The sequence below is a fragment of the Opisthocomus hoazin genome, chromosome 7, assembly GCF_030867145.1.
Source record: "Opisthocomus hoazin isolate bOpiHoa1 chromosome 7, bOpiHoa1.hap1, whole genome shotgun sequence".
NCBI lineage: Eukaryota > Metazoa > Chordata > Aves > Opisthocomiformes > Opisthocomidae > Opisthocomus > Opisthocomus hoazin.
Genome location: NC_134420.1, coordinates 32,038,537 through 32,058,960, shown reverse-complemented (window position 1 = coordinate 32,058,960; position 20,424 = coordinate 32,038,537). Strand labels below are relative to the sequence as shown.

Below are 20,424 nucleotides of genomic sequence, written 5' to 3'. Positions count from 1 at the left end.
AAAAATAATGGAGAATTAGGATTTGATTCTAGACGGTATACTTGAGAAACAGTTAACCTTTCTTTGCTCTTGGCTTGGACTGCTGTATATGCCTGGACTGCTGTATATGCTGTAAGAAGAGCTCCTCCATTCCTGAAATGAGGCACCTCTGACTCTTTCTGCCCAAATATAAGTGCTAGGACTTGTTCTACTTTTTCTGTTTGAAACTTTTGTTGCAATTTATGGGACTTATTCACCACTCAATCTTTTTTCCTCCCACCTTACCCTGGAACTGTGGGGATATAAAAAACAACAGAAGCTTTTCATTGGAAATTGTGTTCAGATTCAGCAGAAGCTACAGGCTCTATTGGAAGAGAAGGAAAATGTGTATAATGAATGGAAACAGAAGAAGGAGTGGCTGGAGAAAATACACCAAGAGCAAATGTTCTACAAGGATTGGGATCACCTGGACATGCTCCTGAACTCACAGGAGGTGAGTGAATTATAAACTTGAAATAAGTAGTTAAACTCTTCAAGCATTTGAACTCTTCCAAACTAAAAAGGGCATTACTGTTCACCTACAACTTAAAATCCTTGGATGTGTATAGAGAAGACACTCGTTTTATTGTTATTATTTGCATTTTGGTATCACTTGGAGACTCTGTAGCAATGTACAAGACCCCTCCTTTCTTATGGGGCTTAGGTGTGGAACCAGAAACATAAAGATGATGCTTTCCTGAAAGATAATTCATTGCAAATAAACATAAAAGCTAACAGATGAGAGTCACAACAGAAGAGGGAGACAACAGTCCAGTATTAGTCCACCTTACAGATCTCAGCATACCAACAGCTTAACCGTTCTCAAATTGTTTTGTAGGCTTCAGAGAGAAGGGAAATTGTAAAGATAGTTTGAAGGAGTACAGGGAGGTTACTTCGCATGTTTGTACCTCTGGGTCATTTCTTAGGGAAAAATAATTTTTAATTCTCCAAGACCACTGGCAGCATAATATAATGGCTCTTGGTTTGTGCTGAGCTCTGTTTTCCACCAGCAATTGCCACTGGCACTAAATCTTTTGGAAAACTGACCCTGAGTTGTGCCATGCAGTGATACTTAACCCTGTGGAATACACGGCCTTGGAGCCTTCTGCTGCTTATTCCTTGAAGCAAATGCATATCTTCATAGTTGCCTACAATTGGCACCCCTGGCAAGTATGGCCTGCATTCAGAGTTTGTGCCGAAACACGAAATTAAGAGAGTTTCACCTAGGTTCAGGTTTCTGGAGTAAGATGTTACATAGTTCTACCCATTAATAATTATTATTTGTTCCTTAATTAGCAAATGGCACAAATTGCATTATATCTACCTCAGTTCCCTACCAAGCAGTGACACATCATTTGTTAAGCTCCTGCATTGGAAGAATCATCAGGGAAAATATAAACTCTGCAAAATTTTGGCCACTGTATTCTTTCTTTTTTCATGAAATCGAGATCAGCAACATGCAGAAGCACTGTGGCGACAGTGTCTGCTTTGCTGCATATACCTCAGAGGTAAAGGCCTAGGAAGCTACTATGAGTTAGCGTTTCTTCTTGCCCCTCAGTAATGAGCCCTGGTTGAAAAAGTCTATATTACTCTTACATGAAAGGGGTTGCACCTGGCATTTTCAGTATGTCCCCAACACATGCTGTATAGGTAAGCTCACTTCATATTGCTTCTTTATTCAGGTGAATTTACCATTCTGTGAGGTAGGCTGCGACAAAAGGGGTGGATGTTAATCATAGACTGGGTAAATTCTCTTGGTAGGATCAGTCACAGTACCTGCCTCCTACCACAATTTTCTTCAGCCAAAGCAAAGCCTGAGAATGAAGACTGTGACCTTGAGAACTATGAGGGGCTGTTCTGTTAACAGAATTTTTCTCTTTTAGTATTTTCTCTATGAACTTCCAAGGAGCCTGGTACTCAGTTGCTCTCACTGTGACTAAGTGTTCAGAAGGTGGGACAGGAAAGCATGGATACTTGGCTGTCCGTCCCAGCACCCCTTCACATAGATGACATGTTATGGTCAGGAAGAATGTCAAGAAAATAAGGAGAGGGGAGTAATGACAAGTTACTCTCATCCGTGCATGTATAGAGAATAAGGGAGCCACAGCTGTCATATGCTCTTTCATATGTTCATATGTTCCCTCCACCACCCTCTGCATCTGATTTTTTTTTTTTTTAAAAAAAGAGCTCTCGGGTTGAAAAGAATACTCTAGCTACGGAAAGAAGATTCATAAGCTTTTTGTTTCTCATTTTTGCTTATATTTAATCCTCAGAAGATTACAGCTGATTGAAGAACTGTTCCATTTGTGAGAGGTCTGTGCATGTAAAGAATTACAATTGCATGCTCACAGACTTACTGTTAGAAAATAGAAAAGTAGGTACTAAAAGTGTGACCATATAGACAAATGTCTCTGATACTTCAGTGAGTGATGAAGTATCTATGTGCAATATACCAGGGAAATTACAGAATGGCATGAATTTCTAAATTAGTAATCTGGATATCAGTCAGCCATATGTCTCCTCCTTTACTGACACAGTCCCTACCATCACCAAGCTACCACAATGCCTAGAAGAAACTGTTATGGATTAGTGCTCAGATTTAATCCAGGAGATTTATAAGTGCTGTTAGGTGGGAAGACAAGATGCTGATTTTGGTCATATCCAAGGATGCAAACAAACAGATCCTCAGTGAGCTGTGAGCATTCAAGATGAGTTTCAGCTCTCACTACTCTGGATGCACCAATTAGACCAATACTGTGAACAGTTTTCCCTTCAGGAGTTACCAGCTTTCCTACATGATAGTGACTCACTCTTGTGTTGTGCATTCTTGTCATCTTGGTTTTAACCCACGGCTGACACTGAGCGAAAGTATCATGAAGAAAAGGCAGCTACCCAGGAACATCAGCTTGCCTCAGAGCTAAAGAGTATTGGTGAAAGCACATCTCAGCTGTACTTCACAAATTCCATTGCTGCCTGCCCATTTTAAATCATATTTTGTTGTCTCTAAGTTAGTTTTACTGATTTGAGGCCTGGCGATGTTGGTGATCACCTCAATGTTGAGAACAGTGTCAGTTCACAGTGACTATAAATACAGAGTGATGCAGGTGTAGGCTGTGATGCTGCTGAGAAGACAGAAACTATATGTGTTTACATACAAAATAAGCTGTATTTTTGAAGTATTTATGGGGTGAAATAAATAAAGAAAGCAAATCATTGCAAGAAGAGGTAGAACAGGAAGGAATTTACCTTCAGTTGGATTCTAGTCCTTCCTTTATATGCAGTGCATCAGCCTGGCCCTGAATAGATACGGCAACACTGTTCTGATTCCTCTACAGCTGGAATTCCTCCCCCATTGCTGTCATCTCTAAGTGTGATCATTCGTCAAACGGGTTATTCCTGTTCTTCAGGACTCTCATCGAAATGAGGGAGAAATAGCAAGAACCGCAAAGCTGTCTTATACAGCTGCCACCATCTGCCTTATGGATCAGTATATACAATCTGACAGTGAACTAAGGTTCCTTAGTCACTATTTGTGACTTCTCTGCATTTGAAGATGAATTGGAACGGGAGTCTATTCCTTTTCAATGGAGCTCTGTTATTACTCTGGAGTTAAAATGTGGCTGCACAGTGACGCAGACTCTGCTCCCTAGGGAGACAGGCAGGGTGGTAGGAAAGCAGTCCTTTCAAATGTGTTTTCAAAAAGTATTCACCCAAGGCATCAGATTGAAGACTCTCAAACCACTTTCCCAATGGGAATTTTGTCACTTGCTGCTTTCAGAATTGGCAAAAGCAGAAAATACGTTCAAAAAGGATTCCTAAATAAATATCAGCAATCTCTTCACCCCTTGTGTTTCTTCTGACTTTTGTGTTTGAGGCAAAGCTCAGCCATGTGCATTTCACTTTGCAAATCTGCAAAATATGCGTGTAAGAAAGCTTCTGCCATCCCATAATTTTTGGATCCTAGTTTCCCAGTACTTCATATACATTAGATCAAGTCTCTCCCCCAGCAGCAAGGAACAGGGGAAGGACTAAGACAACAGAGGAGTGTTTTAAACTAAGAGCTACTACTGAGAACTGCTCTCTCATTTGCTGTCTGTGCCAGTGTGACAGCTTTGACTTTATGCCAGCGTTTTATATTACATCCAAGTTACTTAAACCTTCGAAGGATTTCTGCAGAATTCCGTCTAGGATTGTTTTATGCTAAAGAAAATAGAGCACATGTGGAGAAAATTAGGCAAATATCTATCTTTTTACTTTTTTTCAATTCAGTTGTGCCATTGCATGGAACTGTTGTAGGAAACTCTCCTAAGACCTGTGAACTGAGGTCTTGCCATTCGGAGTGCAGACAAAGCAACAGCTGAAAAAGAAAAAGAAGAAAAAAAATCATTCTTGCTTTAAGCATAAGCAGTGTCCAGTACGCTCTGCTCTGTTCTAACCTTTTCACAGCAGCAGATGCATTGCTCAGGTTAGCTGCTTTCCTTTTTTTCACAGATGAAATAACAGCGAGTTCGCAGGCTGTCTCTGGCAGGCGTTTTTGGCTCCCTCCTACTCTGTCTGCAGTCTCACTGTCAGAACACTCAGGGAGCAGAGCCTCATGCTTCGTAATTTATTTTTCCGCCCATCCCACACTCATATCATTTTGCAGACATGACAGGCAGTGGTAGCAGTATTAGAAGAGCTGTGCATTCTTATTTTGAATGTGGATTTTTTTAGTTTATAGTTTTTTTCCTGGAGAATGTTTATTCATCTCTCATTCCTTTGCTTCAGAGGAGGAATGGAAATTTCCAGTGCCAAAGGAAAAAGGATTAGGAGTGGGTTTTAAAAACAGGAGGAAAGACAAGCTTCTGTGGCTTTGATTTTTGCATCGTTTAGGACTGAGCTTCAGAATGTCATACAGGGACCATCGCTGCAAACTTTCATCTGCAACCTATGTCTCCACTGCGGAAGTGATGATGTCTTCCAGCAGAATGACCCCACCTCCTCCTTTTGAATCTGCTGTGCGGGACAGGGTTTTTCAAAAGATGCCAGCATCAGCATGGCATCCTCCCACTGATCAACCAGTTGCAAATCTTGCTCCAGGAAATGCCAGCTCACCACCAAGCAGTGCGTCTTCTGGGGCTTACTGTTCAAGGCTAGATGTCATCCTGGTGCACACAGACCGGAGGAAAGGTTTCAGAAGTGCAAGTCACTGTGTCAGTCCTTCTGATGAGATATCCAGGTGTTACAGTCCTCCCAGGAACCCTTGGGGCCATGGATATGAGGGTTCTGGTACTCGGTCATCATCTTCATCTTACAAGCGACATTCAGAAAGAGAAAAAAGAGTTCATCGTGTTTCTCCTGAAAAAAACGATCCCTTGAAGCTTGCTGTATCTTTGCCCTCTGATGTCCTTTCCTGCAAATCTCCACCAAGCTGGACATCACGCCTAGATGTTGATCTGTCTGCTATTCCAGCTATTTCTACACTCCACAGAAAAAATCTGCATGCATCCCTGGAACCTTGTGATTCTTTCCCACCCCAACAAGGCTGTAGCCAGTGCGATGCCCAAATGCCAGACCTCCATGCTTCAATGAAGCTTTACATTTCAACTTGCAGCTTGATGATAAAGCCTTTTCGAGCAGATTCCCATGGAAGCAGTCATGCTCATTCAAGTCTGCTTATGCCACAATTAGAGAAGGTGCCTGAAACTCCAGCTGGTCTTCCAACAGGATCCCAGAAACCAAAACAAGGCTTCCCTGCAGGTGAGTCTCCAGCCCTTCAAATCACAAGATTTCATGTGACTTCCTCAAAGTATCCTGGCCTTCCCCAGCAGACTGTCTCCAGAGATATATGGCTGTCCCCAGCTGTGCTGACTGGAAGAGAAAATTCAGCTACTGGGAATGAGGTCATGAGCAAGGATTTAAATCCAGAGTTGATTGTCTTTCAGAACCACCCTTCATCTAGCCCAGAGTTTAGGAAGACTCCATGTGATGGTCTAACACCTGCTCACCACAAGGTTTCCAAAATCACCCTCATACTTGCCACCCCTTGGACTGCTGTGCCTATCCAGGTGGTAAGAGAATTTCGAAGACGCCCAAGTCCAACAATCTTTATCAAAACACATGATTCAGATATAGCTGGTCCACCCTTTCACCCTGTGGAGTTTGGGGCTGGCCTCTCTCTGTCAGTGAATCCAGTATGCTGCTCAGGATTGCTTTCTAGCCATTGGGCAAGATCTGGTTTGAGACCTTCCCAGGAAACGTGCACTCTGAGAAGTGTATGCCCTGACAACACTTTGACCGACATACCAGCTCACACCACGTCTTCATCTCACAGAGACACGGAGGGTGCATGGTGTCCATCTATTGCTGTCAACATTGCGTCATTCGGATCTGGGAGGAGAGTGGTGAAAATTTCCATTCCATTCTAGGAATATTTGCGAACAGAAGTTTCATGTTGTGTTAATCAAACCATGTAGATTTCTTTTTGTATTCTTCCTGCCATGTTCGCACTCCCTAGAGATAACTTATGGGATAATCAGAAAGCTACTTGTTCTGTCACCTAGGCTACACCTTGATCCATCCTAAATGAAGCTGAGCGCTCTCATCTGATGGATTACTTAACAAGTATTTCATTTTAACTGTGAGACAACCATTGTCAACATGACATGCTTAATGCTATGCATGTGCTTAAGGTTTTACATAAATGGGCCGTAGTGCTCAGCACTTCGAAGGTTCAAGACTTCAGAGCCAAGAACTGATTTTCTTTGCTAGTCAGTCTGGGACCTGGGACAAATCCTCAGTGTAGTTTTTCTTATTTTTTCTGTTTCACTGTTTTCATTTTCTTACTTGTCATATTATGCTGTATTTCAAATGGTTAATTCCTGGTTTTGTAACTTTTAAAAGTAATTCTTGGTTTCAAAACCTGAAATATTTAAGTGTGTAGGAAGAAATCACTTTTTTCACCCTTAGAAAAAGAGAGCTACCACCCTTTCCTGAGGGAAATGAAGGGAATTTAGTCTCCATAGCATCTCAAATTTGGATATCCCAGCAAAGTTTCTAGCAATGAAACTAATAGGGAGTTTAAGAGCAATTTAGTCTGCCTTCAGAGAAATGTTTCATAAGTAAATATTTAAATTATAATGTTCTGTGGGCATAAGATTCTGGTCTAACACCTACTACTTAAAGCATAGGGATCGAGCTTGTGAATTTTGAAGGAGGGGATAAGTGGGAGGAAGGGATCATATCAGTTATGGAAAAACAAACACTGACTTCTCTCTGTGTTTTTGCTGTATACATTTCCGATATCAGATAAATCTATCCTTATGCTGATGAGGCAGCATGCAGTAGAAGTGGGGAAGGAAATTTTAAATACACTTAACATTAGAAATTCACATCTAGATTGTGAGGTCAGAGGCCAATAATACAGTGATGTCAGCATGATGGAAGAGGTGTATGTATTTTTTTTTTCATAAACAACTTCAATGTGTTTTATTCCACTTACGGTTATAGTACGATACTTTGTTATAACTTTTACTGAAATGAAGCAGAGTACAACATATTTGTGAACCACATAGAATCATGGTATTAAGCACATTTATTTACTTTGCTAAAACAAATTTAAATATTTTTTTAATTTATTCTTTTTGGTATTTACTTTTATCAGAAGTAAGTCAAATCAAACCTTGTCGTTACCGATTGGCCATAGAGTTTGGGTTTGATTACATGCTTTAAGTGAAGGCATTTAAAACTGGGAGCAATTCTGGCTTTTAGTACATGCTTAGAGCCAAAAGACTTTCAGTGGAGTTCCAGCAATCTCAGCAGCAAGTCCAGGGCAGCCAGTGAGGGGCAAAATCTGTGGAGCTTGTTATGCTGTGAAGAGCAGAAGCAGGAGAAGGGATTGGATTTGCACAAATATTTAAAATAGTTTTTCTTCTAGAGAAACAGAAATGACACTTCTTTGAGGACAAATTTCTTTTGGGGCTATGTCAGCTTCCAGTGTGTATAAATATGAAGTTGCGGCATCCAGAGAGCATAGTTATCCTAATGACTAAAATGTTTCATTCAGTATTTCTCAAAAAGCTAGAGCTGGACATGCAAGTGTGTATTTAGTACTATTTTATTTAAAATGAACATTTTTTTTTTAATTGGACTTTGCATTTAGTTATGCATTAAATTCTATGTAAGAGATCTTATGAAAATGTGGCTAAACCTATTCAATGAGCTCAGAAATGGTGGGAAACTCCAGTTAAGTAGGGTTAAAACCTCCGTTTCTGTGTTTTTTATTGTTAATACCTTGGTTATTTGTTACACGCTCTATTTCATATCTCAAAAAGGGCCAAGTCCATTTTGTGGTTTTAAGCATCTTTGCAAGTCTTCACTTAAAAACGAGTTCATTATGTAGTGAGTGGTCAAGTCTTCAGTGCTTTTTGTGGCTGAGCATTAAATTCCTAATGATGGGTCATGATTCATAACAGAAACAAACTTGAAAGAAATCTTATACCTGCTGTGTGCTGTGGGAGACTCTGGTAGGTTACCTGAGGAGAGATATGCAGTGTTTTATATTTGAAATCAACACGTCTCATTCAAAGCAGGAGTTTGGGGATCTGTCTAAAAATATGCCAAAATGTGACATAACTGGCCACAGGCCAGCATTGTGGTGGGGGAGCCAGTTTCCATTCTGCTTTCAGATTGGTATAACAAGTGCTTAAATGAAAAAAATGTTGCAGTTCTGACTCTAGCAATTGCTGTCATAAGATTTCTGTTTTAAAGACAAATGGAAATTTTTTTCCTCACTAGCTCTCCAAGTAGCACTGTTAGTGCTACTGGGGCTGCTTTCCTCTAAGTGTATGGCCATTGCCTCTCCCGAAATGTATGCAACGTTTTCTTTTACACCAATTTATTGTTGTGCACCAGTTTTCTTTCTCAGTATTAAAACCTGGGTTCCCAAGAGCATTTGCATGGGCTTCTACTTGGAGGACCTGGTCCAAAGCTTTCAGGAGGACTCTTTCCCACTGCTGTAACAGCTGAAGGAATGGGGCTTTGAATGCTCGGTGGTATTTATATGTAGTGATTTTCAGTGGGAGCAAGGCACTGAGCGCTTCAGTGGCAGCTGCTTATGACTCACCACCCCACGCCCCTGCTCTCGAATGTCTCTGTTCTCTTTTTACAAAGAAAGTAACCATCTTTACAAGTAGACATCCCTTGCCTTTTTCTCCACCAGAGATATATGAGCAGGAGAATTAATGGCTGACCATTTCTTCAGGTATCACAGAGTTTGACGTTTCGCTGCTAACAGTTACTAAATAAAGGTCATCGAGTGATATCTTCTGTTTCCTCTGGTAAATCTTTTTTGACCTAAAATGTTAGATAATCAACAAAATATGACAGAGAAGCTACAGTGCTTTTACAGCAGCTTTTAAAACACCAAAACAGAGATGCAGCATGTGATTGTGTATTTGTGTACCCTGATCATCACTGAGTTAGATTCAGCCGATAACTTTTTATTTCAGTGTTAGTAACAACAGTATAAATATGGATAGTAACTTGAAGTGGTTTAACAAAGCATTACAGTAGACAGACCTGGGGCCCACACATCTGTCATAATTTCATACACTTGATGAGTAGGATAGATCAAAGGATTAAAGTTTGAATGACAGAATGTCTGCCTTCTGACGGGGGTTGTATTTAACATACAGAGGCATTAATCTATTTCTTTAGGCATCCTGGTGATTTATGGGCTGGACTTAATAAAAATGTAGACTTGCTGTACAGTGTTCTTCCCGTCTTCTTGACAGTGATTACTGCATTGGGCTTTATTCACCTCTCTTCTGATACTAGGCATGAATTAGTATAAAGCGGTTTGAACATCTGGCCTGGGCATGATACTCTTCTGTGCATTTTTATGTGTACACAAAATATTCCTCTCATTAACTCACAAAAAATAAAACACCAGTGCCAACTCTGGCTGTCGGTCCTCTTAGCCACAGCTGCTGAGCAGGGCTGAGGGGCAGCGGCAGTAACAAGGTCCATCGACCAGCTGGAGATCAAGGTGACGAAGTGAGATCATGACTGAAATCTGGGGCCTGTCCAGGAGGACCAGGGCAGGGCTCAGGCCTCCCCTCAACACAGCTTGGGCAGGGCTGGGGCCAAGCTGAGCCTCAGAGGGACCCGCAGGTGGGAGCGAAAAGGCTGGCCAGGGGACAGTCAGGGCTGTCAGAGCCTGTTGGTGCACTCAGACCCTGACAAGTAGGTGTGGATTCCCCTACAGGTAACACATGCCAGAGAAATCTCTCCTTCAGAAGATGCCCTGTGGGGTTAAACAGTCATCCAGTACTTCTGTGCAGACAATGAACATCATTACTGGGTTTCTAAAATAGCTGACGAAGAATACCTTTTCTCTCCTATAAAAAACACCCTGTAAGCCTGCTACAGAACTGCAATGTTTTACGAAACAAGAGAAGTATCTCTAGATGTTATTTTTCCTGTGCACGTCTGTGGTATTAAGGCAGATTTACCTATGTTCTTTACCAGCCCTCTTCTGAAACTATTAGCAGTTGTGTTGCTTCACTGATTCTATTCTGTTTCTTTAATGCCTCTTCATTCTTTCACACTGTATCACTGATCTCAAATTCTTCTTCCATTTCTGCTAATTGCACTTTACCCAGGTAGAGTTACTGGTTGGAATTTCTCATCCTTATTCAAATACTTATGATTCCATGAACTCACAAAACGGATTACACAGTGCTGTGTCCCAGCTGATAAATGCAGTCCCTCGTGGCAGCCTGAACTCCAAAATTCCATCTATATTCACTCCACTGTGAACCTTGTCCACAGGTAATTTTTGCTCATGTCCCATCAGAGCCTCTGAATGGGGTTTTTGTCCCGGTGTTGTCTCATCATTAAATAAGGGAAGAGACTGTGGGCAATTAAATCCTCTGGAAAAGAATAAATTCATACTGGCCGGCAGAAAAGCTTGTTTTGTTGTGGATAATAAATAACTACATTGTTTATTCTTTTGCATTTGGCAAAACTGAGTGTAATGGAATGCATGGGAGAAGTAATTGGGCAGTCAGTTTTCTTAATACCAGAAAAGAGCAAAGAAACACTGTGGTCCCTTAGGGATGTATATTGGATTAGTTAGAAGAGTTCCTCACAGTTGTAAAAGCGAATAGTGCAGAGGTCATTTTCTGTAAAACTGCATTTGTTATTTTAGACTAAGGTCTTTCTGCAGCTAAGACTGACAGAACAGTTAGTAAATAAAATCAATACTGGCAAGTTGGAAAGGTGGCCTGAAAAAAATAACAGATGTAATGCACTTGGTACAGGTGCAAGCTATGACATTTTTTAGGAATAAACAGCTGCATAAATACAGGATAGGGACAAGTTGGTCTGATAGCAGTTCTTCTGAAAAATTTCTGGAAGTTCATAGTAGATTGCAAGATGAACTTGAATTTATGGTATTATGTAAAAGACAAACACCATATGCAGATACATGCAGAACATTATAGCTTGAAAGGCACACATAAGCTCTCTGCTGTCTTCACTACTTTCACTCTGGCAGCCTTATTGCTGATTGCCACTTATTGCATCAAGTATTAGGAACTCCATTTCAAAATCAGTGGAAATGGAGAAAACCCAGAGGGAGAGCAAGAAGAATAATCAGAGTCCAGAAAACACAGCCTTTGTGGAATGATTAAGCAGATCAGGGTAGTTTTAGACTAGAGAAGATCGAAATCACAGTATGCAAAAAGCCTACAAACACGAACAACACTGAAGCTAATGTAAAAGGAATTATCTCCTCAGTGTGATGAAGAGGGCAATATGTAATGAGGCGAAGTGCTAGCAATGCATTTTCAGGCCAGATATTTGGAAAATCTTGCTAATGGTAAAGGTAACGAAGCAGTGGAATAACTTGCCCAGGGAGGCTGCAAAGTCTCTGTGATTGGAAGTCTTCTAAAAAGGAATCGTACAGACATCTGTTAGACATGACAGTGTTGATCTTGCTTTGGATTACAAAGATGGCTTAGACCGCTGGAATTCACTGCCAACCTTGTGACTTAGTGATTGCAATAAGCAGTGATAGGTCATTTTCCTTAGCTGGACTTGTTAATGCTTCTCTTTCTTCCTCAAGACCATGGAGCTCTACTATTTAATTTCCAATTTCAGTTCCCTCCTGTTCCCTTTTTTTTCCAAGTGTACTCTCAACTGCAGAGTTAATACCTCTTCTCAAATTTGTGAATCAGGTGTATGTGATAATTAGTCCACTCAGAAAAATATTAAACTTTTTTTTATAGATTTATTTGAAAAGCAGTGACCTCGGAAGCTCTGTACATGAAATAGAGCAACTGATAAGGAAACACGAGGCTTTTGAGAAGCTTCTGACTTCACAGGATGAGAAGGTACAAAAATCAACAACAAATATTCTACAGGCCAATGAGCTAGAATGATGTTTTGGGGTTTGGGTTTTGTTTTAAATATGGCAACACATTTAATTGCTGACAGGTGTGACATGCCTGATATGCTTGAACCAAAGAGAAAATGGGGAAGCTCAGTAAAAGAAGAGGCAGAGCAGTGAAGAACATGTGTTAAACACTCCATGTCCAAGTATTGTCTGTATTGTCTTGCAGTAGACAGGAAAAACACTTAGAAAGTTGAATAGTGGGACTTATCAGAAGAAATATTTGAAACAGGCCATATCATGTGTTATGGATATCAGAAGTTTCTGCTTTTTTCGTTAAAACATTGGTGGTTTTTAAAGCAAGTAAAATACAGTAGGTCAGAGGGGATGACTTGTCTAATTATTTAAAAATGCATTTGGTATACAATATCTATACCAAATTGGCTAGCCTTTTTGCACCTTTGGAATAGATGCTGAATTGCCTACCCGCATGTAAAGGAATCTGCCTGGCTGGTGGCCACTGCTGTAATTCATCCAAACTAGGATCGGGCTGTGCCTGGGGCCCCCAGAAGGAGTGAGCTCCCAGAACCCACGCCAGCTCCCTGCCAGACTGGTTGCTCATGCTGAAAGCTACCTTCCAACACCTGATTTCCACAAAGCCATAAAACCTGAGCACTCATGGGTGTCAGTCTTGCTCCAGGATTCCTTGTACTGGATGATCAATGGCATAGGGACTCCTGAAGCTACAGCTTTAATTCATTTAAGTAGCCAGGGTACACTACAGAGACCAATGACAAGGACGTCATAGATGTAATATAGTACAGGGTGAGGGTTGGCGGAGTGCTGGCTAACTTGTCCCTGCTATTCTTGGTTCATTCCAGAAAAAAGAAGAATCTTTTAGGTATAGAAAAGAACCTGGTTTTTATTTCTTTCACACCACTTGGAAGCATAAAAGTAATTTCAGATATGTTCCCTCCTCAGATGATGTCTCTTCAAGAACAGGCAAGAAGGCTAGAAAAGGTTGGTGGACTTGAAGGGCTAAAGATCCAGCACAAACTGAATGCTATTCATGAGAGGAAGCAGCAGATCAAGGATCTATCCCAGAGTAGGAGAGAAAAGCTGCAGACTGCCCTTCTTCTGGCACTGTTCTACCAGAACTTGGAAGAGGTAAGAGAATTTTAGACTGGGATAGGGGCGGAAGGCAGAAAAGCTGCCTACCTCTTTTGGATGAAGTGCTCACCCTTGCCAGAGATTAGGTGGATTGATAATCTACTCTGTTGTGGCAACTCTTGCCACACTCATGCAACGGGGTGCTCCAAAGCAATTGCTGTTATTATACCATCATTGTGGCATTGTGCTGATTACAGTTGCTTTACATGCCAGGAGCTCTGCTGAAATAAAGCTAATAAAAGGAAAGCTGCCAGCTACTACCTTATGTTTCCCTTGGTGGGAAAGAAAAGATATTTCAAATCAAGGTGAATACAAAGTTGAAAGCGTTATGGCAAGGATGCCAAGCTTTACTGAAGCCTTCAAAACAGTATTGTAACTTAGCATAGCTCTTCAGCTGCTGTAGACTGGTCTGTGCAGAATACGTTTGTCTATTTGTCTCCTATTCTGGCCTTATTCCTGTAACTGAGTAGCTCTGCTCCTGGCAATACCATTGGAAAGACATACCAGGCCAGTCTTTCAAAGGGCAGCACTATGTGTGTGACTGAGTAATGTGCTAGCATCCAATGTGCTGGCAAAAACAGCAGCACTCGGGCCCAGAGGGACATTTGCAAACACTCTTGCTGGTCTGGTATGCACTCCTTCTGCTGCTGCATCCCATGGAACATCCTGCATGGTTTAAAGAAAAACTGCAGGTGCATGTCACCTTCCAGCCCCTGAAAAAGACATATGTCCTGACACAAGTCGAATTATGATTGTCACCAAAGGAGAATGAATGCCTGTAACACAGGTGCTGCTTACAACCAAATTTCTTTTTTTTTTTAGAAAAAGAGTAATCTAAGGAATAAATAGCTGCTAAAATTCCATTTACAGCACAATATATTTGGAACTCTCCCTGCCACCAAAATAATCAGACATTTAAATACCCTCTTCTTTGGGTGCACTAAAGAGCCTGAGCTACATGAGATTTTTTTTAAAATAAACTTTTATCATGAAGTATTTACACAGCCAAATATTAACTTCTATTATTTAGCTATACTTTTCCTATCACACGTGCCAGTCCACCTTGTGGACTAGCAGAGTGGAGTGAATGGAGTGGATGATGCATTACACAGTGCTAATATTTTCAAAAAAGCAGTGTAGCTCTGCTGGAAAGGTCACAGAACTGCCAACATCCTCTCTGGTCGAGAAACTGACAGTGTTTCTATGCTAGAGATACAATCAACCCATTAGGTAAGAATACTTCTGCATTTCTTCCCATCTCTCTGTAATTATCAAATCTGTGCTTGGGCTGGGGTCCCACTTCATTCTTGAATCACACACTTACAGCAGAGGATCTGGCCCTGTATAGTGAGAACAATCTCCCTTTTCTCATCCACTTTCCTCACATGAATTCAGCCAAGAATTCTAGAGGGAGTTGTTGCTCTCAAACTACCTGCTCATTTACCTTGCCAATCTAAATTCATTGCCTACTGCTGTAGAATGTGAATGCCACCAAGGAATTTAAAAAAAATATATCTTACAGTAATATCTCTCTTCGTTTTTGTTGGGTATAATGGAATGTTTAATTTGATTTTAGTGATGTTTTGGGTATATATGAATTCAGATATGAGAATAGTCCTGAAAGGGAAGTTAAATTGCAGAGATGAGTTTTGAGTTTAGCTATGAAATCCGTGAGGTCATTGCTTATTCTTACTTATTAGGAGAACAAGACCTATAGCTCAGGTTCCACTCCCCTGAAAACTCTCCCTCCTGCAATTATCTTCAGTCATTTCCATTGATCAAACAAATTTTTTTTTTTTTTTTTTGTCAGCAGAAAATAGTGATCGTTGTCATTGTTAAAAGTCTCCTAGGCTCTCTGGAAGCAGTTACACAGATATCTACACACATTAGTACAAAGGCAACACCATCTGTGATTACTCATGAGAGGATGGAGAGCTCAACATCATATAGTCTGCTTAGAAGGCTAGCTGTGGCAGTTTGTACCCATTTCAGGATATAGGACTTTGTTTTTTCTGCACAAAACCCGCAACAAATAACTCAGAGATTCCATGCAGTTCACAAAATAGGACATACTCTCCTACAGTAGAAGTAGGGTGCTTTTCTAGTCCTAAAGAAGTGAGAAAGACTTATAGACAATCCTTTTGTCACCAAGTGTGTACCTCAGTGTTAACATGGAAGACAATGACCAGGTTTCTCCTCAGAAATATATGTATTTGAGTTATTGCAGAGGAAAGATCATAAAGTTGAAAGTTTTGACTTCTAAAGCTGGCTCTGAGTTTTAACGCTGATTCTGAAAGTTGTTCATCATATTAGTGGTACTTCATTTTCTTTCCCTTTTACCCTCTATACAAGAGAATAAAAAACGTTTACTTCTTAATCTCAGAGGAGCGAGAGAGAGAATTAGTTGTTTTCTCTACATGTATGGAATGGACACATCCCTTTATAGGCTTTAAATATTTCTGTTACAAAAAATCAATGTAATTTACAAAAAGTTTGTGCTCTTGACATTACAGTAACTGATATTCTTAAAATGTAGGTTTCTAAATTGATAGTGCTCACATTTTTTATGAGTCACATAGAAATAAGACTGGTCCCATGTGACTACACTGAGCATAATTCTAGTCTCGCTGTTGTCTTCAATAAAGTGAAAATGCCTGTACAAACAAACGTAAGTGTTTCCATTGAAAGATCTTGGGACAGCATATCAGCCATACTTCACATCTGAATGTGGACATGGAGCCAGGAGATGGATCTCTAACTCTCTAGAGCCATACTAACAAGCCTTTAAATAAACCAAGCCACTAAGAGTCCAGATGTGATTTTTTTTTTTTTAGTGGCTTTGTTCAGTCTGTCATTAAGCCATTGCTTAGTATTAAAAAGTAGGAGAGAAATTGCCCTTTAAGTGGCTGTATGCACAGGAATTGTATGTTTCTCATCCTAGCTGTATGGATGAGCCTCTACCATTCAAATGAGAAATCAGTTAAGTGATGTTAAAGCCTTAATATATGGCTGGGTAATGGGAGAAGGCCTTAGTTTGTGAGGAGGATATCAGAAATGAAAACAGCAAATGACAGTGTGCTGTCCTGGGCAACCTTGACATAAGGCTCCTGTTTAAGTCTCTGACTGTGCTTTGGAGGGGAACAGTTTCCGGAGAAGCACACTGCTAGTGAAAGCTATTTCTGTTACTGCTTATAGAAATTCAGCAGCTGAAACAACACTTCAAATCATTAATTAGCTGAGAAAATCCTCCAGTTGTCAAGTCTTGTGTACATGTAGCGCAGTTCCACAAGGACAACCAAGATGTTCTGAAACTGATAAAGCTGGCTTCAATTTGCTGTTCCTGTGTTGTCAAAACATTAGGTTACTTCAATGGTCTGAGGACAACAGTATCAGTTACAACATATGCGAAGTGTTCAGTTCTCAGTGTTTTGATGGATAGAAAATGTTGCCTTCAATGCTATGAGCTAAAGTTTAGCAGACTTCAGAGAAAGTTGTGGAAAACTCATCATCCTGTTGTCCATTTTATTCTGCATACACTTAAACCTCTTAAAAAAGAATTTCCTAAGAGAAACACCTAACCCTTTCTTTGTTAGTCCTCATGGTTCACTATCAAGTAGAGTAGTTCAGAAACTGGAGAGCCACCTCAACCATCAGCTCCCAGCTCAATCTACCTAGCCTGGGCATAGACACTTGTATAGAACAATGACGTGTCTTAGGAGGAGGCCCCAGAATGGCACGTAGTTGTCATGCTAACTCTGATGCCTCACACTGCTGCAGGCAGAAGACTGGATCAATGAGCGCATGCAGAAGCTAGAGGATCCTTCCATACAAGACCCCAGCAGTCTGCAGGACAAAATGAAGCTGCTGCAGAAACATCAGGTCTTTGAAGCAGAGATTCTAGCAAATGAAGAAATCATCACAGCTGTTAATAAGGTAACTCACTCTGCTAGTGTTTTTACAGATTATTGCTGGTTATCCAAAGAAGGACAGACACAAGAAATTAAAAAGAAGCATGGCTTGTTCAACACTTCTGTATCAATTATCCTACTTGTGTGACAAGAACCCAGTTGCTATGCCATGAAAATGTAATGCTGTTAGTTCACAACAGAGAGATTTGTTAATTGCTCTATCCATGGAACTTTGTATTTTCTTATTGTCTGAATAGGAAGGTATCTCTGACTTCTTCCTTGCTAGGGGTGATTACTCCTACAAAAGGTAAATAGGATTTCATGCCCAGTTTTGGAACATTCTTGATGCAACTGAGTGAATCACATATCTGAATCACATATCTGTAATATCTGTAATACCTCTCTTGGTGCTTCCTCTCCATGAGTGTCGTTCTTTGCAGGGAAATATTAAAATCCTAATGTTCTTGATTCCCTCCAGAAATAAGAGCTTTCCAGCTGAGCGGTATCATTTGGGCAGTAAGAATTTATATTAGTAATTTATTCTGCAGTCCAGGTTATGAAAGTGAGAGAGTTCTTCTAGAAAGGTCATGTAACACGGTAATCGCATTAAAAATTAGTGGCAAACTTCATTTCTAATTTCTTCTTCTGAATGTCAAGAAAGGAGAAGCCCTGGTATCAAAAGGCCACCCAAAATCAGGAGAGATTCGTCGCCGAGTCCGCATGCTTCAGGAGCGTTGGGAGAAGTTGAAGAGAGCTGTTGTTGCTCGTGGGAAGATGCTGGAGGACAGCCGGGCCTTCCTAGAATTTCTCCAGAAGGTGGACCAGGTGGAAGCCTGGATCAGGGAGAAGGTAAATGGATTCTAATATTTAACCCAAGCAGCACACTAGAGATGTGCTATTTAGCAGTGAACTTCTGGTAAATGCGCCATCTTCCAGGATATTTTCTCAGTGGCTTTTGCCTGGAAGAATCATGACATGTTCTACAAACAACGTGGAAGGAATGATTCAACAAATTGTAAAAAATGTCTGGAGTGTTTCCATGTCAGAGTCATTTGGACAGTATTAGCACATATTCTCATGTAAAATGTGCACATAAAGAGATTGTGATTGTTCATGGTTGTCTTGTGTGTCCATATCAAGACAGAGAATGAAAGCAGACTAGAAGGAAGAGACTTGAAGCATTTGGCAACTGGCACTCACTCTTACTGTGTATCAAATTGGAAGGTTTCTCTTTGTAAGAGTGAAAGGAAGAGTCACTTAGCGGATCAAGTTTTCGTTTGGAGGTTGCTTCCATAATCAGTAATAGATTGCAGAGGGAGTTGAGACTAAGTCTCGTAATTATCTAAAGATCAGAAGAGACTACTTTAGAAGCTGTAGGTCATTGATTTACAGATACAACACAGAACTTATTGCATCAGCGTAAGTATTGGAACATGCTGTGTTCTTGTACTCTTCGCCTGAATGTTTGCCTGTCTGCTGCTTATTTCCCCAGGAAGTCATGATTAATGTAGGTGATGTGGGAAATGACTATGAACACTGCCTGCAGCTCATGAAAAAACTGAATGAGTTCCGTGGAGCAACATCAGGGGTAAGAGGTGTTTTCTCTGCGCATTCCCTGGGTGGCTGGAAGCAGCAGTTCACTTTTCAGCCCAGCAGTATACCCAGGTAGCACATACAGTTCCAGTACCCTGAGGAGTTGAAAGATCAGAGGGGTAGGAAGCATTGTCACTTTATAAGCCATTAAAAAAGATAGCATTTTCCCTCATTGTGCCTTCTGCTTTGATGATGTCTAAACAGAGCTGTCAGACACTCATGACACAACCTAAAATTTTGGATTGCAGTACATGACTGGAAAGCTGGCTGTGTGAGCCTGAATTTGAGGAGATTTCTGGTTTGGTTCATGCAGTCTGCAAAAGTCACAGTGAGTTCCACCCAAATGGTTGTTTCAGCCTTATTTGTTTGAATATGAAAGTTGATGTAGACCTTCCATGAACAAGCCTGTAAAAAAACCTGACCACTTTCTCCATTTCACTCCTTTATTTCTCTCTTCCCCTCCTCCTGAGGAACAGTCAAGTTTCTCGTAGTCCTTCATCCAAATGAAGCACATTTATTTGGGGGCCTTTTGTTTGTACAGCACATGTGGTTAGTCATGAATCATAACATTAATAATCAGACATTTAGTAAAATAGAGCAATGGTTTACACTTCGGATAGCAGCCATGTAACAAGACAGCTGCACAGTTCACCCTTCTGTGCTGAGATCTCTGACCCTCTTTTGTGGTGCTGTTATGCCAGCTGCCTCTCTTGCCCCCAGTGAGATGTGCTAACCTGGGCACCAGACCTTGGGAATGCTGGGGAACAGGCCCTGCCACAACAAGAGCCTCCTTGTGATGTACTTCAGCTCCCAGTGTTGAGAGCTGTAAGGCCATACATCGAGGGGATACATTTGCAGCAGCTTCTTGTTTTCTCTGTTTGCGTGAACTGCTACAGATGTGGACTAACAGGTCTGAGTGTCACGCAGGAAAGATTACTGTGCTGATTTGCTAACCTGGAATCTGTGAGGAAGGTCTGGAAATAGATGTATTAGGACCTTGTGAAGAAGGTTTACTCTAATGTTCTCTCCTGTTTTCTTGTTGACAGTTTCTGTTATGGCAGCTTCCATCTTTTGTTTCTGTTGCCTAATAGCAGAAGGAGACAATCCTCTTCTATGAAGAGTAACAGTATAGATATGCCTGGTACCTGGGGGATAACCCTAAGATTCCCTTTCCAGAGCCTGGCAGAATTGCCTGTGACAGTGCATTAGTACTCGATTTCGGTAGAGCAAAAATAAGAGACCTTCATTGGCCCTTCAGTCCTCACCAGCTGAACTGTGAGCTAAAGGACGAAGCGGGGGCTCTGCTACAGGTTCTGCCAGCCAAAAGAAGGATGTTGAACGAGGCAGAAACAACCCTGT

General features: G+C 40.9%; 1 protein-coding gene across 5 annotated transcripts in view; it reads left to right on the top strand.

The window, feature by feature from the left end:
• Nucleotides 1-20,424, top strand: part of SPTBN5 (spectrin beta, non-erythrocytic 5) — a 102,932-nt gene that overhangs the window by 46,748 nt on the left and 35,760 nt on the right. For 4 of the 5 annotated variants that reach the window (XM_075425323.1, XM_075425320.1, XM_075425321.1 and 1 more), the window contains exons 34-39: nt 296-472; nt 12,291-12,395; nt 13,376-13,561; nt 17,342-17,497; nt 18,130-18,321; nt 18,965-19,060. In XM_075425323.1, coding sequence (XP_075281438.1) covers nt 296-472; nt 12,291-12,395; nt 13,376-13,561; nt 17,342-17,497; nt 18,130-18,321; nt 18,965-19,060 — 912 coding nt within the window. The remainder of the gene's footprint in view (nt 1-295; nt 473-12,290; nt 12,396-13,375; nt 13,562-17,341; nt 17,498-18,129; nt 18,322-18,964; nt 19,061-20,424) is intronic. The other variant, XM_075425324.1, reaches the window with a different exon arrangement.